We start from the raw sequence: 26402 nt of genomic DNA on the forward strand, positions 1-26402 counted from the left end.
AGATGGGATAAAATATACTTTATTAAACATGAAAATAATATGCTATGTAACAATTAACAATTGTAACAATTACAAGAAGTCATTGTCAAAAGTTATACATATTAGTAAACATGTCACAGGAACGTCACCTGACAATGTAGATACATCGTGATCGGTTAACAGCACACGAGTAATGTTCGATTCATAAAAGCATAACAACCAATATAAGCTTCAACAACCTTACCAGAAAACATATCCAAGGATTATAGCAGGGACACAACTTCACCAAATGGATAACAGACAAACATCCATCTAGCCTGCAGTGATGTTCTTCTGAACTGTGTGAGTGTGTCTGACTGAACTGTATGTAGTTTCTCCAGCTGGAACACATGACAGGTGGTACTTCTTTTGTTTAAAGGACATGACATAATGATACATGGTTGAATGACATAAGCCAGCAATTTCGCAACAAATCCGACCCAGCAGCTCAAAATTCAAATCATTTTTATAGGCTTACCGTAGTGAATCAGGGTAAGGTAAGGACATTGTTTTGAACACTGATTGTTTATGTAGTTAATCAATAATGGCAATTTGTTATTTTAAATCATTTTTAACCCAAAAATCTTTTTGTAAGATTTTCAAATACTTTTTTGCTTCAAATCAAAGCTTGTCATCTTGTGATTCACCTTGTAGCAGTTGGTTTGGTTCATGGCTTAGAAGTTTTTAATGAAATCCCTATGGAAAAAATGTATGGGAAAAATACTTCTGGAACCAAGACGGCTGAAAACGTGGGCATGCACTGTTGCGTTCTACAGTATAGAGTGATATGGTGCTAAAATGAGAAAATGTGAAGTATATTAAAAGCATTTTTTTTTTTTTACCCCAGGCCTATCCTATGGTTCTCGAGTACCGTCCACGGATCGACTTTGGTTAAATGGCACTAACAGCTTTCTGGAAATGTCTCCAATCTTATGCAGACTGATGTCAAGAGCCAGACAGTTAAAAAAACACTAAATAACTGAATGATTGTGCCTCTATTGAAAGACAACAACACAAAGCCCTATGACTGACAGGACTGCTCTCCTCTTCATGCGCACTGCTTCAGCCTCTACTCTTATCCTTCCTCCTTCATGCACCTGATTGGCAGTTGTGGCTCCACCCACTGGCACTGTATCAAGTTTGTTGATTATGTTCCACCAAAGCTTTCTCTGCATGTTGTCTCTATGACGACGCCTTAGTGTAGGGTGGTCCGTTGGGATTATCTGATATCAATCGAGCACAGCCAGTAAGCCAAAACTCATCTCAAAAGATACGCCCCATTCAAGTGACAGTAGAAAGGGAAGAGTGAGGAGAGGTGGAGAAATATTTAGGATGTAGAAGTCTAAGTTACACTCACTAGAAGTAAAGGGGATTTCAGTGATATTAGATGATTGTTTTACTAGGTGTTTTTATCCAGATTTGCACTAGAGGCAAATCCAAATGCCTCGTTGTATTGTTGCTATTCTATCTCTCTCTTTCTTTCCTTTATATACTTTTCTCACTTGCTCTCACCACACACATTGTCCTTCATAAATTCAGTAGTGATTTTTCATGTCATCATTCTCTCTCACACACATTCACTCTCTTTCTATGCCTCTTTCCATCTCACACTCTCATTTTTCTCCAATGGTGTTTTTGGCTCTGGTCTGAAGTATTGATGGATCTCATTCAGTTGTAATTGAATGAGAGGGCTATAGACAGGGGCATAGATTCCAGTACTCAAAACAAGGAAGTACAACCCCCCCCCATTTTTATACCATGATCAATGGAAGCATGTAAATGCTTCATGCTGCAAACCCCCCCCCCCCCCCAAATGTTCAAGCCAAATCTATGCCCTTGGATATAGATGTCCCAAAAATAACAGCAGTGAAAGGTACTCTGGGTAAGCATTTATGCTTCACACTGAGCTAAGACCAAATCTTACATTCTCCCAAACTAGATAATGTTAGAAAGGATATTACAATAAGTGATGCCAGATAAGCTTAGAGCAGTACTTCACTGAGAAATATAATTTTTGCTTTATGAATGGAAAATGATTGAGGTGTGCCAGCTGCATCTCTCTTAGATCAGCATTGGCTCACATTCTGTTGGCTGTAAACATTCTGTGGTTTGCCTATTTAATGAAAACATATTTAAAGGAAGTTTCCAAATTCAGTACAATTGGAAGCATTTGTAGCATAATGTTGAATACCACAGAAAATAATTTCAACTCGTTACAGTAAGGCACTTACAATGAATGTGAATAGGGCCCGTCCATCAACATTAATATACACTTTTTCAAAAATAGAGCCACAAAATGTAAACATGCATGTTAACATGATTTTAGCTTGATAAAACCTCTATTACTTTAGTGTGATAAAATCGCTTACAAGGTTTACCCTGAAGGTTAGTAAGCGATTTTATCACACTAAAATCATGTAAACAGTTTGTATTTTAATGTTTATGGTCTGGCCTCATTCACTTCCATTGCAAGTGCCTCACTGTAACCACCACTTTTTTTTAATAAACGAGGGACGAGTCGATGTAATTTCTTGTGGTAATCTTATACTGCAAATTCATTAAGGTATTCCAATCAAATCCATGTCACCAGACTTTCAAATTCTGAAAACAAGACAGACTTAATTTTGATAATGTTACTTTTACAGTGTATTTTGACTGTAAGTTTGCAAAAAAGACTACAGTTTCATATATTGATGCAACAGTGTTTGGTTAATCACAGTTATAGAGTATAAAACGCATTGTCTTTCAATTACAGGGGGAAATAATGAAAGTATACAAGCTTCTGAACGTTTCAGGGAAATATCTGTGCAGGATAAATGCCAGTAATACATTTGGTTAGTTCCACTTTTCAACTGGAAGAAAAGTCAAAATATGATATTTCTCAATGTGCTGCTCCATTAAACAGCATATACATAGTCGAGTTATGGTCATGTTTCAAGATAGTTTGTAATTCAATCAAGTTGTGTTTTAGTATATTTTAGTACAGGATGTTTTATTATTTGAGGATTAGATAGTTTGGAAAGGTGATAACTTATAAATGTGTTTACATGACAATGTTAATCTTTAGTGTATGTGTAGTAGCCTATGATAGGAATATTACATTTAAACTCATAATTACAACAATAGGTTAACACCAAACTAAAAGAGTTGCCGAACAGATTTTATTAACATTCCCAGACATTTATTTTTTATTTTTTAAGGAATGAATGTTTATTACTGTACCAATCCAATTATATTCCACTAAAATCTTATTTGATGGTACTCTGTATACTGTAGAACAGGATTAGAAGAATCAGTCAGTTTGCTGTGGATCATGTCAGGGGGTGAAATGAGGGTTTGTTCAATGTTTTACACTTCCATTCAAGAGGAATAAAGACCAACATTAACAATGAGATTCACTAATTTGAGAAAGTCAATGCAATGCAGTAAGCCAAGTGAGACGGGATGTCTTGAAAACAAGGTTTTTCTGTGTTTTGTATGAACCAAATGTGGAAATATAATCATCCAGATGTGTTTTATGACAGATTCGAGCTAAAACTTCATGTCTGATCAACTACTGCTTTACCAACATGATTTTGTGTACTGAATCTTAAGAATCCCAGCATCTGCGCTCTCTTTCAGTTTAGCAGATTAATTCTTGACGTTGTTTAGGACAAAGGCCACTGGCTGCTTTCCAAAATCCAATTTCCTCCCTGCTAAGAAAACATGCAAATCAACTATAAAGTGTCTTTGAGCTCTGATTATAAATACAATGTATTTTTGTATGTTGAAGCACTTATGTATATTTGAACGTATAAGCAAAAGATTTTATGTCAATGCTTGTCTTTTTCCTAATAGAAGATGCTGCTCGGAGTAATTTATTGTTTTTTATATGTCCCAATGCCTGCTATGTGTTCCCCTTGTAAATGGTTGCACTGTACATGAAAAGAATACTTATGCTTTTCATGATCTCTATTATTATTATTTAAATACTGAACATTAAAATATGAAAAAATGCAACTTTTTCTCTTTTCTTGGACTATAATCCATCAACATTTGTTTATATTTTGCTAAAACATTCATATGTCTGGGCATTCTCTCGACTAGCTTCATGAGGAATGCTTATTTAACAGTATTGAAGGAGCTGTATTCTTCGTACTTGTTTGGCTGTATTTCAATCACCATCTGGCGAATCACTCATCCATTGAAAAAGAAATCATAAATGCATAAATAAAAATTTTAGTCTTGGAAAGAAATTCATACGGCACAACTTATGTTTACAACATATTTTAAGCATTTGGGTATAAATGTGTCTAAACATTTCACTGGTAGTGTACTGTATATTAGTGTCTGAAATTTACTTTTAGAGTAAGGGGTAATAGTTGCCCCCTGGATTTGATTCTTATGGGCATTTATGAGGGCAATCAGTTTATTTCAAATTCTTTAATTGTTTCATTTATACAAATGATTAAGTTTGAGAATTTATCAACTGTTGCCCTTAAAATTAAATCATCAACTACATGATAATATGTATAACTAGGACTGTAACTTTATCAGATGTTACAAATAAAAACAGAAGAATTGGACCCACATTATATTATAACTACTATGTACTTAACAATTTGATACAATGTACTGATATTATGCACATACATGTTGTTGCATTGTAATTACATTTAAAGTACTTGCATTTAATTACATTTGTATTTACACTATTAACTTTACTCCTAACCCAACCCTTACCCCAAAACCTAACTCTTAACCCCTAATCCTAACCCCAACCCTCCTAAGAACAACATGTAGTTACACAGTAAATACATAGTCTTTTATGTATTACATTTTAGTACATAGTAGTTAAGGCCACCTAATATAAAGTGTGACCGAAGAATTTATTACAGGGGCATTTTTGCCCTTTAATTTCTGATTCTAGTGTATATTCATATTAATATGGCCTCAGCATACCCCACAACATAGATGTTAAAACTTCTGAAGGTGTCGAAAGGCATTCTTCAAAAACACCATTCCATGTGTGTGATATAACTAGAGTGTGTGAGAGTATACGCCATAGACAATGAAAAACAAGACAGGAATGTGCCTTCTTTTAGCCTGTTTCTATGCACAGCTCCCTGTCTCTCTCTTTCTCTCTCTCTTGCTCACTTTCTCACACTCATGCACAAGGAAGTGGAATGTGACATGCATTCCTCTGTTAGTCTGTGCATTTCTTTTTCAGCTGTCTGTTTGCCCTGCTGTTCATCTTACAAAAATGAAGGTCAAAAATACTTAATGTAGGACAAAGGCAAATGTTACTCAACCACAAATATGTCCATTCACAGCAAACAATTATTTAATTGTAGTCCATATTTAAATCCAACTATGCTCTTTCATATTAGAGTAGGATTTTTTTTTAAAGACCAATGTTTAAATGCAATGCATTTGTTTACTGTGTTAACAAAGCATGGCAGGTGTCTGTTGATTTTTTAAACTGTGAAATATATCTCAGTCTCCTACAATGCTGGGTGTTTTTACTTCATTTACAAGAGTTAAAAACACCAGTCTTTAAATGGATAGTTAACCCAAAAATTCTCTCATCATTTACTCACCATCATGCCATCCCAGATGTGTATGACTTTCTTTCTTCTGCTGAACACAAACGAAGATTTTTAGAAGAATATCTCAGTAGGTTCATACAATGCAAGTGAATGGTGACCAGACATTTCAATCTCCAAAAATCTCATATTGGCAGCATAAAAGTAATCAATATCACTCTGGTGTTTCAATCCATATCTTCAAAAGCGATATAATAGGTGTGGGTGAGAAACATATCAATATTTAAGTCTTTTGTACTATAAATCTCCACTTTCACATTCTAAAAATGAAAGTGGAGATTTATAGTACTAAAAAATGGTTGAAATATTGATCTGTGTCTCACCCAATGTCATTGCATCGCTTCAGAAGACATATTTGAAACCACTGGAGTCGTATGGATTATTTTTACTATGACTGTCTGTGCTTTTTGGAGCTTTAAAGTGCTGATCACCATTCATTTGCATTGTATGGACCTACAGAGCTGAGATATTCTTCTAAAAATCTTGAAAAATGATGAAAGAATTTTCATTTTTGGCTGACCTATCCCTTTAAGGATCATCAGCCATTTACTTTTTAAATACAAACAAACATACTGATTATAGTGCCTCAAGTCAACATTAAATCAAAATAGACCCTTTTTACTTTCTTAATCGTGTTAAAGTGCATGATTCTTTAGAGCTCATTATTAATATATTATTATAAGGAAAATGTTTCTCTTGGTAATCTTTAATCAAAATAACTTGCTCTGCTGATTTCACTAAGGTTGCTAAAGAACTGTTTACTTATAGATCTGTCACTGGCCAGATACCAGTGTATTCTGGTAGCACTATGATTAATTTGAATGCTGTCAACATGGATGATTTATTGGGGACCCCTGTTATCCAAGAGGCTGCTGTCAGTCATGTCCTTTCTCCACTTCTCTTACTTTTTCCTCCCCTTTAGCTTCATGAGGTAATATATTTCCATATTTAGACATTAAGCATAGTCTGCATGGCACTGATATGATCATATTTAGGAGTGACATCACCACACATTGTCTCCTCCTTGGAAATGACATCATAACACACACACACACACACACACACATAAATTAAGGCATGACAACATCCGATGCCAAGTTACATCTCTGCTGCTGATATCATCACTGTGCCAAAGGTCAGTGGAAAGACTAGACATACTGATAAAAGAAACACTGTGCATGTGTGTAAATGTGTGAAGTACATGGTTGATCATTTTGTAAGTGTGTATGTTATGGAGAGAGAAAGACAGTGAGAAAGGTTTTAGGTCATGAGGTAGATGCCTGATAAGAGCTAAGTGATTAATCTCATGGAGGATGTCTGACCAGTAAAGTAAAGCCATTGAAAGTGTGTGCTCTAAGAACACATACTAGATAGTTAAAAAAACAAACAAACAAAAAAAAAAAAATTATGGGAACCTACCTTGTGCTGAAAACAGCTTAAAAAAGGCATAACTAATGTTATATTTTACATTTAAAATGCCAAAATGTGTCAGTTTGATTAGCTTAAAGGAGTAGGTCAGCCAAAAATTTACATTTTGTCATTATTTACGCACCCTCAAGGATCCTTTCGCCGCTCTTTCCATATTATGACAGTTCATCATATCTGTCAAGCTCTAAAAATGGGGAAAAACCATGTCAACTCTCAGAAAGATTTAGCATGTTAATTTGGGTATGACATATTGATAGGATATTGGTCTTGGCAGACTAGATCTGCTATACTGATGCTGCTGCTGCAGAGCAAGTACAGAGACTTGCTACTGCTAGAACATACACAGACATACTGAGTTTAGCATGTGGATATGCTGCTACTGCTGCACTTTTAAGACATGCTGCATCGAGCATGTAGGACATGCTGCTGCACAAATAGATATACACACAATCCGCCAACAAAGCAGGGAAGCTGCACAAACACATAACACATAAACGCGAAGCAAAACCCTCCAACCAACCAGATCTGTCACCAAGACTTGTGTACTGCTGCTGCTCCGAAGGACCATGTGTACCAAGTGTATTCTATCTACATGTGCCTTGACCACTGGCAAAATGGCGTAACACTAAAGAACTACATTTCTGTGTGTGCCTGAGCCTGCTTGGCTGAAAGGCCAAGTGACCTAACTCATAATGATAGCTTATTTATCTAATGACTTAGATTAGCTATGTGTGGATTTATTTAAACTAATGACCTTAGATAGTAATGTGTGCCAGGCCAAATTTGGCTAAGGCTTTCCATGTTAAAGACGTGATTCTATGTATATTTGCCAAAAGCATACCATACCGCACAAGCTGATAGAACAAAAAGCCCCAGCAACCACATGAGCATTTTCAGAGAAAAACTCTCACAGCGTATTGCAGTGAAACCTGCTTATCTGCAAAACTGAGCTATACAAATGAGACACATGTTGATTGACTGCCCGATAACATGTCAAAGGACCAATCAGCTTACACCATGCAAGACAATTGGCTTAACATGTCACATGTGAGGAGAACCTATTCAAAGAACCTATTACTACTGAGGTCACTACTTTAAGAAATAACAACTGAATGAAAAAAGTGTTTTTGTAAATGTGTGTGTGTGTGTGTGTGTGTGTGTGTGTTTATTTAGCTATACTTTGGAGACAAATTTGAAAGTTAGCTAAACCAACTGTGGCAGCAGGGGTGTGGTCAAGCATCTCTCCGGAGAGAGAGAAAGCGGTAAGGGCGCTTACACTTGAGCTAAATTATGTCTAACACCTGTCTCTAATTTCAGTGAGCACGGGGAGAGCGGCATAAATAGAGACACACCGCAAATAGAAGAGAGAGAGCCTGGGCACCACAGACGGGAATGAAACAAAGAGTGTTATTAATACAAATGATGAGAGTTTATTTTGTGTAGCGGTGTGCAATTGGAGATTAACTTAGTGAATAACGCAAAGACTGTGAGACTGTAATTGTGCTACAGACGTAGAAAATAAATCCTTACCTAAACAAGGAAAGCTGCTTCTCGCCTCCTTTACACCAACATTTGGCATGTCCTCATTTGGAAAAATGGTTCTTGTGTGTGTGTGTGTGTGTGTAAATATGTGTATATATACAGTATATATATATCAGCCACGGCATGGACATTTTAAGTCTAGGCCTTTAGTGCGATTCATGTCATTAAGAAAACAGTCTTATTAGCAGTCAGCTAATAATACCAACTGACATTTTAAAAACACGTCCACGCACGAAAGCTAGAACCAAGGACAAATTAGTGGAAATTAGTGACTTCAGTAAGTTCGACGCTGGCATTGATGCTCTGACACGAATAATGATCGCAGCTTCACGATTGCTGTAACAAAGTGGATAGCCACAGTCTACCAGCAGATAAATATTGTGGAGGATGAGAGTTTAAGAGATTTTATGCCCACTGCAGTGAATATGCAACCAATATGTAAACTAGTTCTTTCAATTAGTCAAACTCCCACTTAGACTTTGGGAAATGTTTAATTGGTGTATTGAATTGGTGATATTTTAGTGCATTTCTATCTTTATACTGTGGAAGGCTTTGTTTGGAAAATGTTAATAAAGCATTATATTGTTACTAGGGCTATCGATTTAACGCGTTGATTCAGTGCGATTAGTTTTATTAAAAATAATGCGTTAAAAAAATTAACACAATTAATCGCAATGTCTCCGGACCGTAATAAGCAAGATTCCTGAGAAATTCAGGCTTATAGTACCACCTGTTTACTCCAGTGGGCAGTAAACGAAACTTTAGCTGTATGAGCAACGCGTAGTTTATACAGTGAACAAAACAACCCTTCAGCAGACAGCGTAACACGAACATGCATAACGTTCTTGCGTTCAAAACACTTGATGGAGCGCAAATCTGAACTAAGGGATCTCAAAATGTGTTCTTCTAAGCATTAAACTATATTTAACTTGACACAGCGACCTAAAAATGGAATGTTTATGACGCAACGCACCCGAGACGCTACACAAGCATCTGTCTGACGCAGGTGTACATTGACGGGTCCTTAAACAAGCCCTCATAATAAATCTCAAATTGTCTGACAAATTCACTTGCAAAATGGATTGCTGTGAACTGTATGCCAATGAGTGGCTTATGTTCAATAATATGTTAATAAACAATACATTGAATTCTAAAGCCACTTTTTGTATTGTCTTATCAATGCTTAACTCTTCTGCCACAAGAATGTTATGCATTTTAATTATCTGAATATTTTTTATTATATATATATATATATATATATATATATATATATATATATATATATATATATATATATATAAATCTGTAAATATTTAAAGATAACTATGTATAATTATTTCATCATTATATATTGCATTTTTGTTATTTGAGGGGCTTTCTCAACAAATATTTGTATAAGCGATTAATTGCGATTAATTAATTGGGACACTATGTAATTAATTTGATTAAAAATTTTACATATTGTTTTGTTTTCTTTCGTAAGATGGAAATAAATGCATTTTGACAAGAAAAGAAGTATATATAGTGTCAAATTTCAGCACTTTTGTGCAAAAAATTGTGCAAATAATCATGATTAAACATTTTATTTTATTGACAGCACTAATATATACATATGCAAATACAGTTCAGCAGCTGCAGTTAATGTTCACATAAACCATCAGAATGGAGATAAAATGTGATCTCAGTAATTTCGACAGTGGCATGATTATTGGTGCCAGACGGGCTGGTTTGAATATTTTTGTAACTGCTGATCTCCCGGGATTTTCAAGCACAACAATCTCTAGATTTTACTCAGAATGGTGTAAAAAACAACAACAAAAAACATCCAGTGAGCGACAGTTCCGTGGACAAAAATGCCTTGTTGATGAGAGAGGTCAACGGAGAGTGGCCAGAGTGTTTCGAGCTGACAGAAATGCTACGGTACCTCATATAACCCCTCTGTACAACTGTAGTGTGCAGAATAGCATCTCAGAATGCACAACACTTCCAACCTGGAGGTGGAAGACCATGTTGAGCACTTTATTAGGACCATAGTGTTTTCTTAACGTGTAAAATGTTTTCTTTTAGGGTTTGGGTTAGGGTTAGGGTTAGTCTGTAGTCATTATAATTAGCTTTATATAAAACCATAGAAGATTATTATACAAATTTGTAAAATAGATACACACACATTTACTTAGTTAATGAAGACATTATTTAGCTAAGTAAATGTGTGTGTGTGTGTGTGTGTGTGTGTGTGTGTGTGTGTCTGTCTGTCTGTCTGTTTGTGAGAGCATTTGTTTTAAATGCATGCTTATTTGTCCAGGTAATCTCATAACCTTTGTACTTATTTAAAGATTTTACTAGTAATGTACTACACCCAGTGTAAATGTGTAAATAATTATATTATTAATATATTGTATTGCAACGAAAGGGTTTTTAAAACAACCTAATAAGGATGCTCCTTTCTCGCAAAGGATTTACTGTAAATATTCTCAATACAGAAAATATGAGTCTATAAAGGTCTTTATAGCTTTATAATCATGCTCTGACTATTTGTTGCATTAAAACTCATCTAGGAGCAGCAAGGTGTTCATTAAGAAGAAGAGACCATAACCACATTATCAGGGCCGTAGCAAGGTAATCTGGGCCCCCTGACTGTACATTGCTCTGGGCCCCTTTCCTATTAAAAATACAGTTTAGAATTTGTTGTGAGGCCCCCTGGACCTTTGGGTCCCCAGAATCGTTACCACCTTTCGCCCCACTAGCTATGGCCCTGCCCATTACCCACTAAGAGAGGTTTGTGTGGAGTCTAATTTAATGTGTAGTACTCCCTGCTGGTCTGAGTAGGTCACCTGAAATATTAGTGGTGTTCCTTCCAAATTACTCATTAAGGTTTGGTTACATGAAAAATGCATAAACTTACATGAGGTATCCAGTCTCAGATTAAACAAACTCACAAATATCAACCTGAAAGACCATAAAATTTTGTTTATATGCAAAGTTAAATAATTACAAACCTGATCTATTCAAAGTGAAAGTTTTGTCTTTGTTGTTTTTTTTGTGTGAGTGTTTCCCACCTCGAGAGCTTGCTGTATTGGCCTACATTAAATCCATATATTTATCTCTTTGGCCTCCATTTAAGACAAAATCACATTTTTTTTTTTTTTTTTAAATCTCAATCTAAAAATGTAAGACTTGAATACCATGTCAGTGATTCATAATTAAACACTCCTCCAAATGCCTGTACTCTAAATTATAACATATATTAGTATATATAATAGAGAATGATTACATACTATACCTGAACACATTCACCTAATTCTCTGTTCTTGTTACTGAAAGTGAAACCTGCTAATATTCTTACATCCATCCTTGAACCCTCATAACCCCAAATCCCTCTCGTCTTTTCTGACTACCCCATGAGGGGGAGACAGAATCCAGTTTTTCTACAGAGTCAATCATGACTGGCTTTATTTTGACAGGCTCAGTCTTTGTCAGGCTTAAACTATAGTAGTTCTTACTGTAGCTAAACAATGTGTACATTATATTTAACATATATTGTTTCTTGGCGCTGGGGATTTATGTGGAAATGATTCTACGCCCTTGCCTATAGCGTGGATTGTGCTCCCTTCAAAGTGCCCTGCGATGGCATGATCAGCACTAGCTCGAACACAGCCAGACACACTGAAAAGTTGTAGGGGGAGAGTGCGTTCTTGCTTTAGAAAGCCTTTGATTGGACAACCTCTATGTGACATGGAAGTTCCTGAGTCTTTTTAGCCAAGAGAGAGAGAGACAGCAGATTTTAAATGCTTCTTTCTTCTGAAAACAAATACTGTCAAAGTTTAGAGGTACATTTGAATATGCACAACTTTAAAGCTAATATATATATATAAAGAAAAAGCAACAAAACATTAACAGAGTGACTATTTGCACTAGATGTACATAACACCTGCCACACAGTGTGGCTATTTGTACTACAATAATCTGGCAGAAACTTCACGTTCTGGTGTTGCTGCAGTGGAGTAGTGTGTAACAATGGTGTAGATGTGCTTTTCTTGTGCGGATGACCTGGGTTCAATTTCACATCCTGTTTCCTGTCTCCACTCTTAATATTTCCTTTAATACTACTTACAGTATAATAATAAATAAAATCATGAAAAAAGGATAAAAAGTTTGATTTCCTGGCAGTGATTTGGTCATAGTGAAGGTCAGGGAGTTGAAAGAAAGTTTTGATCTGGGTAAAATTAACCATGGTTTTACTATGTTAATATTGTAGTGACAATGTTTTTGGCGGAAGCCATAGTTTATTGCAATTAAAAATGGCGTTACTACAGTTATACAGTGTTAATATAGTAACCATGTTTATTTTTTGGTAACTGATTTTACTACAAAATACCATGGTGATACTATGGTTACTGTAGTAAAAACCATTGTAAATTCTTGTAAGATAAGGTTAGGGTTAGGTTTAGGATAGGGGTTGGTGTAGGGTGTCTGTGGGACTCTAAATAAATACAATAAACAGGCTGCAGTGACGACCCTATACTGTATGTTAGTATTTTATTACAGTAGTAGTGCAAATAGTATCTAACACTTTTTGCGCTTAGTGCAAACAAGATGCTTTTTGTTGCTATTTACGCTTACATCTATTGCTATTTGCACTTAATTGATTTCACGGGGCCTTTAATCATGATCCATCCAGAACTAAACTAACAAGACCACTCACATAATAAAGATCAAACATCTCTGGATACTGCAGCTATTTGACCTGAATTGACATCTAGATTTTTCCATTTTATGTAATGTGCTTGTGTGTGTGTGTGTGTGTGTGTGTGTGTGTGTGAGAGAGAGTGAGAGAGAGAGAGAGAGAGAGAGGGAGAGAGAGGAATTTTTGGTGTATTTGTCCTGCTTTGGCAAGAGTTTATTTGTTTACACATGGCTATGAACACATATTACATAAGCCTTGTTTGCTGTAGTTTACACACAACCAAAACAAGAAAGAGAATAATTAAAAGACAACTTTGGTAATGTTTTTCAATAATACTCTATTAGTTAGGTTGTGCAAAGCTATTTACTGTAAATGACACAAAATATAAAGATTGTATGAGATGCTGGATGATGCATGATGATGGAAACTACATGAAAACAATCTGACTTTGATCCTGAAAAACATTATGAATAATTTACAGCCAGTAATTAAATTGAATATCAACTAGATCTTTAGTTTTTCTGAAGAAAATGTAGTGCTTAGTTGTTCAAAATTTGCCTCCGCAATGTCAGGGCATTCCTATGCATTTGCTATAGTGTTCTGACTGGTTGCTAGGGTGTTGCCAGGTGGTTGCCATGGTGTTCTGTGTGGTTCCTTAGTGGCCCAAGTCAAAAGAGATCTCTAGATATGACTCGGGTTCCTCCTATTTGTCATTTTGTGATAATTCAGAGCTCATCTTATACTTAATATATTGTCTATGGTTGTCACCATTATTGTGATTTGTGTGTCAAAAAATGACACAAATGACACTGTCAATTTTGCCTGTAGTATAGGCCGGTACTTTTCTAGCATTGGGCTGGCCTAAATTACCAGCGGTCCACTGGAAAAACTCCTGGTGATCCCGATGGCTGGTCTGGCCCTGAGAGAGGCCATATAGATCTGATGATAGTTTGCATGTATGAAGGTATGTGTACTTATACAGATACATGTATGACACATTTATTTATTTTGTATTGATGTTGCCTGTGTATTCGCATAGAACTGTGGTTCAATAACTTGGACATGGATCTGACCATTTTATAATACTGTTCCATCATTAATAGGTAACTAAGCAGAAATTAATTCAGGACAAATGAGTAGTAGCCTACTACATTAAGACTTAAGTCATTACTATTTAAGGGATAGTTCACCCAAAAATGGAAATTTTCTCATCATTTACTTACCCTCATGCCATCCCAGATGTGTATGACTTTCTTTCTTCTGCTGAACACAAACAAAGATTTTTAGAAGAATATTTCAGCTCTGTAGGTCCATAAAATGGAAGTGAATGGGTACCAACATTTTGAAGTTCCAAAATGCACATAAAGGCAGCATATAAGTAATCCATAAAACTCCATTGGTTAAATCTATATATTCAGAAGTGATATGATAGGTGTGGGTGAGAAACAGATCAATATTTAAATCCTTTTTTTACTATAAATTCTCCTCCCTGCCCAGTAGGTGGTGATATGCACGAAGAATGCAAAAACCAAAGAACAAGTGAAAGTGGAGATTTATAGTAAAAAAAAAGGGACTGTATTGTATGAACCTACAGAGCAGAGATATTCTGCTAAAAATCTTTGTTTGTGTTCAGCAGAATGAAAGAAAATCATACACATTTAGAATGGCATGAGGGTGAGTAAATGATGAGAGAATTTTCATTTTTGAGTGAACTATCACTTTAACTAATATGGAAACGCAATCAACAAATCACTAAGTAATAGCAAACTGATGACAGTGGTAGTTCACTGTTAGTTTATCAATAATTACTGAATTTATTTATTTATTTGCCTCATTGAGGACTATTAACTAACTATGGGTAAATTAAAATAACTACTAATTAATTACTCACATACTCCTCAAAATCCAGTGTCTAAAATGTGAACAATTATATTTTTATTGTCAACATGAAAATGCATCAGAGAAGCATGAATTTGTGCCTCAGTGTTCTTTAACCAGACTTATGAACCAGACTTAACCAGATAACTTATGAACGTAACATCCCTCTTAATCACTGCCTGGTGAAATCTAAAATCATTCAGTGTCTGGTATCTACAGTATATACGGTTCAATGAAAAATAGGTATGTAAGAGATGATAAAAAAGAAAAATCTAGCTTACTATGCAGGTTCCAAGTTCTTATAAATGTAATATGTGTATTCGCATGGATTACCTTTTTTAAATTTGATTTAATTTGACTGTAAAAATATATTTAACTTGTGTAACTGTCAAGAAAAAGTAGGCCTACTAAAATAGTTTCCTAGCAGTAGCCCCGTGAATCTTAATCATTATTCTCAAACTTTTTTTTTTTTTTTTTCCCCAAGCATATTTTTCAAGGTAAAGAAAACATTATTTTTAGTCCCATGAGGGCTTGCGGGTGATATGGGCAGAACATCCGGTTAAGTGCAAACAATTGTTATGTTATGTACTAACGCAGCATTAAAAATGACAGAAACTTGGGAACAAATGAAAACTCAGTCAGAGCAGCACCACCAGGATCAAGTGAACACTGAAAGAAAATAATATATGATCAGTGTTAATGTTTAGTCATGAAGTCTTCACACACAATACTCCCCAAAATCTCCTTTAACTGTGTGGCCGTTCACATAAGACGCATTCTTTTGCCCAAAACAGCAAGATGGAGCACAACGCAATATTGAACGTGTGGGTCTCATTTAACGTTAACGTATAACGTGACTTAAAAACTTAAAAACGCAGCTCTCACGATGTAAGAAAAAGCAGCGAAACGCGGGTCTCGAGACACATTTTAAAACATTGAACTGCTTTCAACTGACGAACCGTCTTAAAAACGCAACCCAACGCTTAAAAATAAGGCAGACAGAAAGCAAAAACGCATCCCCTGTGAACAGCCCCAAAGTAAACTTTATCCTTTCAATAACATTAGAGTATTCTTATTTCTCTATAAACATTTCTCTTGAGTTATCATCTTATTACTGCTTGTACTTATTTAATTTGATGTTTCCCTCTCGGATTCCGTGGGACTCTGCTCTGCTCAAATGCAGCTGTCCCTCAGACAGGTGCGCGGGGTGTCAGGAGTTGTACCTGAGGTAAGGTTGTGTCATGTTACAGTTATTTAGCCTATAAACTACAGGAAGGGTTAACAGTGTAGTACTACTAATTTGTCTTGCATTATTTCCTGCACAGTTACCTATTAAATATGAAACAGTATTCTTACCCAAATTTGTTTTGAATTCTTGAATGAGAGTTACACATACATGTAATACACTCATTTGAAATACTTAATTTGAATGAATTACAATGCAACTCAATACACACACAAAAAAATTAACTTTCACTATTGTCAGTTTTACGCAATCCACTCATGTTCATATTATTAAGTTTTTTTATTGTACTAAGGGAATTTAAATTAACTGAGTTGATTCAAGTAAAAGTGTCTTAATCCATTTGCATTGGGACAAGATGAATATTTTTGGTTTGGTTAACTGAAACTGGGCAGAGGATTTCTAGTTTTCAGCATGCTCTGCAATGGACTCAACAGGGAGAGTAAATGTTAAAATTAAGTGTTATTTTATGTGTCTTTGTGCAAGATGAATATAAAGGGGTAGACTTTTTAGTGTTAAATGTTTTGTTATGCTGAGATTTAGAAGAATTTCTGTTATGTTGTAGTTTTGGGGGTTACCACCATGTTGAAGAGTGGAGCTTGATCCTAAGTTGAGGACCAATACACCATGGGGATTCTATATATTATTTTATCCACTGAGCAATTGCTGTGCTAACCATAGCATAGTGACCAAAGTACAGTCAGTAGTGCTTCTCACCAGCATGTATTTAGAATAAGCATACTAATGTTTCCTGTCACTAGTTAGCATATCACTAAAAGAGTTTCATTGGAGTTATTTTGACATGTTAAATTGTGTTGGGTTTACTTAAACTGAGTTAAGTTTCCTCTACTTGAAGTATTCAAGTTGAAATTACATGGAAATTTGAATTTAAGAAAACTAATTTCAAATATGTGGAACCACTGTCCATGATTGAATCAAGTTCATCCAAAAAGTTATTTTTTGAGTGCATTTCATATTGATGCATCACTTCTATTTTTTAACATAACAGAGAACTCCTAAACTTCAAAAATGACATGATGTCTATGTTTAAGTCTTACCTGTGTTTGGATCTCTCTTTCATAATATGCCATTTCCTAAACTGCAACATAATGACATTCATGTAAAGCAACTTTTCTGTATTGCTCAACAACGCTGAGACAGCAGGAGAATTTCAGACTCTCTTCAGTTGCTTGGTCATGCCTGTGCTCGAGGAGCGGAGCCATGGAAGGCAGAGCCTTGGGAGGCTCGAGACTAAGAGTCCAGGATGACTGGGAAATGACCTCAGTGGTCGCGAACATGAGCAGAGTCTCGGGAGCGACCTCTGTGGTCGTGGGCATGGACAGAGACTCAGGAACGATCTCCATGGTCGTGGGCATGGACAGAGACTTGGAAACAACCTCTGTGTTCATGAACATGGGCAGAGACTTGGAAACGACCTCCATGGTCGTGTACAAGGGCAGAGACTCGGAGACGACCTCTGTGGTCGTGAACATGGGCAGAGACTTGGGAACAGAAGCCTTTCTCCTCCTCCTCCTCCGGGAGGCCGAAGTTGGGAGTGCAGGCCCTGGGAGGGGCGAGGCTGGCAATGCAGGCTCTGGGATGGGCGAGGCTGGCAGCTTGTTGGCCGTGGCAGGCGTGGCTGTTGGCTCGTTGGCTGTGGCGGGCGTGGGCGTTGGCTGTTATTTCTTAAAACGTTTTTTTATTTTTATTAAATCCACTAAATCAAAGTCTTGTGGTGTAACCCAGGGGTTTTAAAACTGGGGTCCGGGGAATCCTAGTGGGCCACCATGAGGTGCTAAGGGGTACGCAGAAAAAAAAAAAAGAAGAAAAAAGAAAAGACCCAATTTGATGATATTATTCTTTCATTCTGCTTTTTAAAGTGTATAAATACATTTCAATTCATTTAAAAATGTTTTTCTTCAGGTTTGTACATCTAATATTACTCTAACAGTGGGTATAAAAAAGATATGCGCTCAACTTAATACAAAGTAATATTTTCAAAAAAATTTAATATTATATTTTAATCATTTCTTTTCATTTTCTTAATTTCTTTTATTACAAAATAACAGCCAGTTATGTAATATTACAAACCACACATTGTCTTTATAATATAACACTTACTTTTTTTCCTCACACAGTATAAAAGGGAATTTATATCTAAAATATAAAGCTGCCTATATATTTTTGAAAAGGGGTCCCTCGCAAGGGGATCGTAATGTTTGGGGGTCCTTGGCATCAAAAAGTTTGAATACCCCTGGTGTAACCAACGAGTACGTAGCCATTTTGTTGTCATGTGACAAAAACCATATAAAAAGACCTTCAAGACTGTGAAGTAAATTATTTTGTCATACCATTAAATATGAATATTGTAATATTTTATGAAGCACTTTTTGTTCGACAAGTGGAGTAACCTTGAGAAAAGTCCTTTATATTTTTGACCAAAAAAATCATGATATTTGTAAAAAAAAAAAATAATCTATTTTACCTTAATATGTTTGAAAACATAAAAAAGGCAAGGAAGGAATATAACTACGTTTTACTTGATGGTAACACAACAAAATGCTGTACTTGATTTTCAAAAATTTGTAAAAACCAACATGGATACAAAGATTACATTTCTACGAACTTTGCATGTGTTTTAAACTATATTTTAAAAAGATTTCTACTTTCATCTCAGACAAGCACCTCAGACAACCTTATTTGTCAGTGACCCCCAAATTGAATCCAATTTGACATAGACATTTTAAAATAATCATTTAGCATTACTGACATTTTTTATTTTCTGATGGCCTGTACAAAAATCAGTTTGTTGCCCATATTACTAAAGCCCTAAATTTTCAACATTGTGTGTCAGATTGTGATTAATACATGTAGAGCCAAAGTCACATGAGCGCACCTGATAATTAGAGCCTTGCTGTGTGTGTCAGTTTATAGTTGATGGAATTCGCTATTGATTTGAGCACCATGGTGCCCCTTATTTAACAATTACACAGTCTCTCTTTGTGTGAATATGCACATTTTTTTAAATAAATGTGTGTATTTGTGTTTGTTTCTCTGTGTGACACGATACAAGCATAGAACCCATTGAGTCTGTAAATGGCGGATAATGAATTGTTCATGCCTCAGTGGGTATTTCTAACCTCACTCTTAATGACCTGCTCTGTCCATGTAGTGCTGTAAATAATGACCCAATTCATTTTGTTTGTGTTAATAAAGCAAATAATTGATCAAAGTTGGCATGTAATACAATGTATCGTTTAAACAATGCTGCTCATGCGTATCTTATATATTCATAAATAATTGCCAGGTTAAAGACCAACAGGGATTGTGATCAGTGTTGGGTAAGTTACTCTAAAATAGTAATTAATTACTACCTACTAATTACATCTTCTACAGTGTAATTAGATTACTGTACTAATTACTCTGTCTGAAAAGTAATTGCATTACTTATTACTAATTACTTTCTAAAACCCTTATCAGCCTCGACCAGATGAAAAATACAAGAATATACATGAAACTGTTCTTTAATTCTTTCAAATAAATCATATTAAATCAAATAAATTATTCATGAACTGGCTAAAGAATTTAAAGGGGCAGCGTTAAAATAGAAATGATATTTCGATTTTAAATTCACTATTGTTTTATATAGAATTGTTCTATAGTCCATACTGTATTTAATGCAATTACATCAGAAGTAACTGTAATTAAATTACTGAAAAATTAACAGTAATCCCGCACTTTACTTTTTCAAAGAAAAAGTCATTTAATTGCAGTAATTAATTACTTAGTAATGAATTACACCCGACACTGATTGTGATATCACATGAGCTACAAGTGCTACAAGAGGCGTTGGAATTCAGATGTCACAACATGGACTTGATTATTTGGCCTCTGCAAAAAGAGGATTTTACAACAATACAGAAGAGATTTTTCTGAAAACTGTCCCAGATAACATTTGGAGAGATAATAAAAAATACAGAGAGAACAGAGAGAGAGAAAGAGCAAAGGTGGCGTAGAGAGAGTTAGATGGGGACAGTTTGCAGTTTTAGGGGTGATTTGTTATGAGAGCAGAGTCCATATTAACATAAGACCCTTGTAGATAAATTTGTGCGAGGCAGTTGGTTAGGTATTGGCTAACAGTGTGTATATGGGTCACATAGCTGCAGGAAAGGAGCTGAACATTGTAGAGCCAGATGCTTCATACTCTAACAACAAACCCCTCACCTCTCTCCAGTACTTTTAAACACATAAACACTCTCTCTCTCTCTCTCTCTCTCTCTCTCAATTTCAATTTAAGGTATTTTATTAGCATGATTGTGTTTACATACAATATTGCATTAATACACAAACAGATAATGACAAGACAAATAAAAATAATAAAACAGTAACAAATAACAGTAAAAATATGATTAAAATAAGGTGCCAGGTAATGAATAAAATAAAATAAAAACTATAATAACAATATACACTATATAATATAAAATAAAATAAGCATTTAACAAGACATTATGAACATAAAAAAAATACTGTGAATGAAGTGCATTAAGGCAGTAATTGGTTTCTGAGGGTGTGCACCTCAAAAATGAATTTTGTTGCAACTGATGCATGATTGCCCTCCCCCAGTAACACCTGCTTTTGATCTGTTTCTGTGGAACTAGAAAACTGTAGCATGAGGTTTGAGAGTTTGAGAGGAACTTGATAGTTGAACCTTGCCTGCATTAATGGCAGAGTGGTTTTATTGTGTTCACTTGATTATCTGAGATTTTACAGAAATATGATGATATTGGAATTTTAGTTTGTAGCATAGAATTCACAGAAATTATTATAATTTAAGTCTTTTGATCCTTGAGAGGTGTTTGAAACCCAACTTACAAAAGTAAGCATTTGTGTAAGTGGACATTTGAAAGTTAATGAGGCCACGTCCTCACTAATTCGTTTTCAGTATAAAACACTGATTTTGTTATGTTTACACCTCTCATCCACACCGGGCCAGTTTTTTTCTCCACAGAAACAGAGACTTTCTAAAATGTTCTTTAGTACAGCATAATTCGGAAAATGTCCTGGTTACTTGCGTAACCTCCGTTCCCTGATGGAGGGAACGAGACGTTGTGTTGATGTAGTGACATTAGGGGTCACTCTTGGGAGCCCGAGACACCTCTGGTCTTGATAAAAGGCCAATGAAAAAAGGGGCCTCCCCAAGGAAGACACAGTTTGCCAACAGGGAAACGAAATAGTGGAAGATATACATCGCATGGGGTTACCTACGAGGAACCGCCACATGCAGAGCACCTACCCCAGTACAGGGCTTTAGTTACCACGTGTACTGGGCCGGCAGCGAGTCTCTCCGCAAACTCATCTGCCACAGGACTCGGAGGAAATCAACCAGGGAACACAGTTTGTGAACACTACTGGGAGTTAACGGCACACGTCTTCAGCTCAGGGGAGGTGAAAGGCGCTATGCACAAGCGATACACCCAGCCAGCTGTCCCGGACTTACTTGCTTGTGCGTGCCACTACATGGGACGAAGCCGGTTCCACCTGGAGGTTGTAGAACATCGCAAAGGTGTTGGGTGTTGCACAGCCCGCTGCTCTGCAAATGTCTGTTAGAGAGGCACCCCTGGTCAAGGCCCAGGAGGCCGCTACACCCCTGGTAGAATGGGCTCGTAGCCCTACCGGGGGCGGCACGTCGGGAAGAACACCACTTATCAAACAGATGCCACTTAAAGGCATACAGACGCCTCGTAGAGGGGGCCCTAGCCTGAGTGATCGTGTCTACCACCACGGGTGGTAGACCGCTTAGGTCTTTTACGTTCCGTCCAGGGGCCAGACATGGAGATTCCAGAGGTCTGGTCACGGGTGCCAGATGATGCCCCGTCCCTGAGAAAGAAGGTCCTTCCTCAGGGGAATATGCCGGGGGGGCTGTCGCGAGGAGCGTGAGGTCTGAGAACCACGTCTGGGTGGGCCAGTAGGGTGCTACCAGGACGACCTGTTCCTTGTCCTCCCTGACCTTGTACAGCATCTGTGCAAGTAGGCTCACTGGGGGAAATGCATATTTGCACAGTCCAGGGGGCCAGCTGTGTGCCAGCGCATCTATACCGAGAGGTGCCTCGGTCAGGGCGTACAAGAGCGGGCAGTGGGAGGATTCTTGGTAGGTGAACAGGTCTACCTGTGCCTGTCCGAATTGACTCCAGATCAGCTGGACCACCTGAGGGTGGAGTCTCCACTCTCCCCTAAGGGTAACCTGCTGTGACAGCACGTCCGCTGCAATGTTGAGGTCGCCTGGGATGTGAGTGGCTTGACGGTTGACATATGCTACCATTGCCTTGTTGTCTGTCCAAACTAACACGTGCTTGCCCTGTATTAATGGCTGGAACCTCCACAGGGCGAGCAGAATTGCCAGCAACTCGAGGCAGTTGATGTGCCAACGCAGCCGCGGGCCCGTCCATAAGCTGGCGGCTGTGTGCCCGTTGCAAACAGTGCCCTAGCCCGTCTTGGAGGCGTCTGTCGTGACCACGATGTGCCTGGAGACCTGCTCTAGGGGAACACCTGCCCGTAGAAACACGAGGTCGGTCCAAGGCCTGAAGAGGCGGTGACAGATCGGCGTGATGACCACACGATGTGTCCCGCGGCGCCATGCCCTTCTCGGGACTCGAGTCTGAAGCCAGTGCTAAAGCAGTCTCATATGCATCAACCTGAGCGGAGTGGCCACCACTGAGGATGCCATATGCCCCAGGAGCCTCTGAAAGAGTTTCAGTGGAACCGCTGTTTTCTGTTTGAACGCATTCAAACAGGTCAGCACCAACTGTGTGTGCTCGTTCGTGAGACGCACCGTCAACGAGACTGAGTCCAAATCCAAACCGAGAAAAGAGATGCTCTGAACCGGGAGGAGCTTGCTCTTTTCCCAGTTGACCTGAAACCCTAGTCGGCTGAGGTGCGAGAGCACCAGGTCCCTGTGTGCACACAACATATCCCGAGAGTGAGCTAGGATTAGCCAATCATCGAGATAGTTGAGAATGTGAATGCCCACCTCCCTTAACGGGGCAAGAGCTGCCTCTGTGACTTTCATGAAGACGTGAGGGGACAAGGACAGACCGAAAGGGAGGACCTTGTACTGATACGCCCAACCTCAAATGCAAACCGCAGGCAGGGTCTGTGTTGAGGTAGAATCGAGACGTGGAAGTACGCGTCCTTCGGGTCTACCGCCGCGAACCAATCTTGGTGCCGGACGCTCGTTAGAATGCGTCTTTGTGTCAGCATCTTGAACAGGAGTCTGTGTAGGCCCAGTTCAGTACTCGCAGGTCCAAGATTGGCCGCAACCCACCGCCTTTTTTCTGTACAATGAAGTAGGGGCTGTAAAACCCCTCCTTCTTCTCGGCCAGAGGGACAGGCTCTATCACATCCTTCCGTAGGAGGGTGGCGATCTCCGCGCGCAAGGTAGCAGCATTCTCGCCCTTCACCAAGGTGAAGTGGATGCCGCTGAACCTGGGCGGATGCCTGAATCTCATCGGACATACCGGCGGGTGGGGCCTCTCGGCGGGACGGAGCATGGGACGGGGGAGGAAGAGGCCTGTCCTCGTGACCAGTGGAGACTGTCACATCGGGGCAGATCAGTGCCACAGCTGGGTGCTCAGTGGTGGGGAGACCGCCGCTGGAGCGCCAAACCTGCCCAAAAATGAAGTGGTGGATGGTGGTCATGATGAAAGCTGGATATGTGACCCAGGGAACAAGGAAACTGCTCTTGCTGAACTCTTGGGTACCACAGCCACTTGGGCATGCAGCGCAATTAAATGCAAAGGTAACAAAAGGTGCACCGCGAGCGCCTTATCCACCGGGGGGATTGCCGAATAGCCCTTGGCTGCCCCACCATCGAGGGTAGTGAGGGCAGTGGAGCTGAAAGATCGGGACCGGGCAGTAAAAGGTGCCTCCCACGACCTTGTCAGCTCTTCATGCACTTCCGGGAAGAAAGGAACGGGGCAGGGCGTGGCTGTGAGCAGCGCCGCGAGCCCAGGTACCAATCATCGAGCCGCGAGGGTTCAGGGGAGAGCGGAGGGTTCCACTCTAGCCCGACGCTTGCGGCTGCCTGGGAAAGCATGTCATCATCTCCATGTCAGCCTGTGACTGGGCAACTGCACCCGAAGGGAGGAGCCCAGCTGAGGCTTCCGCATCCGACTGGACGAGCCCGCTCTCCGATGCTACGCTCGAGAGCTCATCACCTTCACGGGCTCCGAATAAGAGGTCGAACTCACCATGAGACGAGCCTGCGGACTCATCCGGAAGCCCGATCGGGGCAGACGAGTGTGCTGGGGAATGGGAGATCCGTGGGGGGATACCTGGCGGAGGTGGTCCCATTGGGGTCCCCAAATCGCCCCCAGTGGCCTCATACCCATGAGTAGAAGGACCAAGGCAGGGAGCCTCTGGGGTGGCTTGCTTTCTTACGAAGGTAAGCCGCGACCGCATCGTTGCCATGGATATCTTCTCGCAATGAGTACATGACTCATCCACGAATGCTGTCTCCGCGTGAGCAGCGCCCAGACACGAAAGACAGTGATCGTGGCCATCAGAGGGCGAGAGATAATGAGCGCAACCAGGAATAACACACAAACGGAAAGGCATCTTTAAAAAGACGTGTCTTTAAAAAGACGTTCCGTGTGTGCCACTCTTTTAGAGAAATATACTCTTTTAGAGAAGTATACTCTTTTAGAGAAATATACTCTTTTATTTCTGCTGAAGCGCCCAGGGGCATTCTCTGCAGTGCACCAGTGCAGAGGGGGGAGAAGCCGCTGAAATGCGCCGTCAGATCCAGCAGAGGTGAATGAACAGTCGTGGGAATTCAGCTCAGTGAGCATGACCGTTCGGCTCCGAAGAGAAAATCTGAATGAGTGGTTGCATACCAGCTCCTTTTATACACGTATGTCTGGGGGAGTGGTATGCAAATACCACTCGCCAATTTTCATTGGCCTTTTATCAAAGACCAGAGGTGTCTCGGGCTCCCAATAGTGACCCCTAGTGTCACTACATCGACACAATGTCGAGTGAGTGACAGATAGGGAACAAGATATAGCCCTTCTGACAAGAAGGTGACTAACCCAAATATCCTATATACAGTAATTATATATTTTATATATGTATATATATATTATATGCATTAGATAACAACATATCAAACCACATGCTATTTATTTAATGCTGAAGTATGTAATTTCTGCGACACTAGCACCACCAAACAGAATAGCAAAAATACTCTTTTTAAAAAAAAACATCGCACGCCATTGGTTGAGGGAACGCTATTGTCTCTCTTGAGACGAGAAGGATATAGCTGCAGGCAGAGCTCCAAAAAGGGGCGGGAGCTCCAAACCGTCAGCAACCTTTCCCTAACCTTAACTGCGAGTGGAAGTGCAACCCCGTTTTGGAACAACCCCGCCCCATTCTGGAGTATCCCCGCCCTCTTTTGAAGATCCTGACCCCATTTGGAGATCTTCGGCCTGCAGCTATACTTCTTGAGACGGGTTGCTCAAAACCAACAGAGGAATTTTCATAGCGCTACAGAAACCCAATGTTTACAGTTTTCAAGAAAATGAACCGAACAGCTTACGGCTTAGTTGTCTCTGCATATTAAGCTTGGATAGGAATAAGTATTTTAAAACAGAACAATTTAAATACTTCATCTTTACTACAAGTAATTGAAGACAGCAAAAGAACACTTGCAAGCAAAACATTTGCACCTGTGGTTACTCTAACATCTGTACACCTGTGTGAACTTAAAGGGGTCATGAGGGCGGGGCCGGGCTGTAAAGACACATGGCCAGCCCTGAATCGGGCTAATCAGCCAAGAGGGGGATAAAGACGAGCCGGAGGCACCAGTTCGAGAGAGAGACGCATGCGGCTGCGCTGCATGTTTGTTTATGTTAGTTTTAAGTTAAGTTTGACATTAAAACTTTATGTTTACTGTTCAGCCAGTTCCTGGCTCCTCCTTGCCCATCCTTATACTGTTACACTGTAGTTTGCTTTAAACCAGCGAAAACAG

The 26402-nt window shown here is 38.8% G+C and overlaps 1 protein-coding gene across 3 annotated transcripts in view; it reads left to right on the forward strand.

Annotated features, from left to right (window-relative positions):
* Positions 1–26402, forward strand: part of LOC127455559 (polycomb group RING finger protein 5-A-like) — a 61076-nt gene that overhangs the window by 12814 nt on the left and 21860 nt on the right. Inside the window, exon 9 of one of the 3 annotated variants that reach the window (XM_051723559.1) lies at positions 8349–8564. The exons of 1 other annotated variant lie outside the window; for it this stretch is intronic. In XM_051723559.1, coding sequence (XP_051579519.1) covers positions 8349–8351 — 3 coding nt within the window. In that variant the 3' untranslated portion in view covers positions 8352–8564. Of the gene's footprint in view, positions 1–865; positions 4018–8348; positions 8565–26402 lie in introns of those variants that run through there. One more of the 3 variants, XM_051723557.1, reaches the window with a different exon arrangement.

The sequence above is a fragment of the Myxocyprinus asiaticus genome, chromosome 17 (genome assembly GCF_019703515.2).
Source record: "Myxocyprinus asiaticus isolate MX2 ecotype Aquarium Trade chromosome 17, UBuf_Myxa_2, whole genome shotgun sequence".
Lineage (NCBI taxonomy): Eukaryota > Metazoa > Chordata > Actinopteri > Cypriniformes > Catostomidae > Myxocyprinus > Myxocyprinus asiaticus.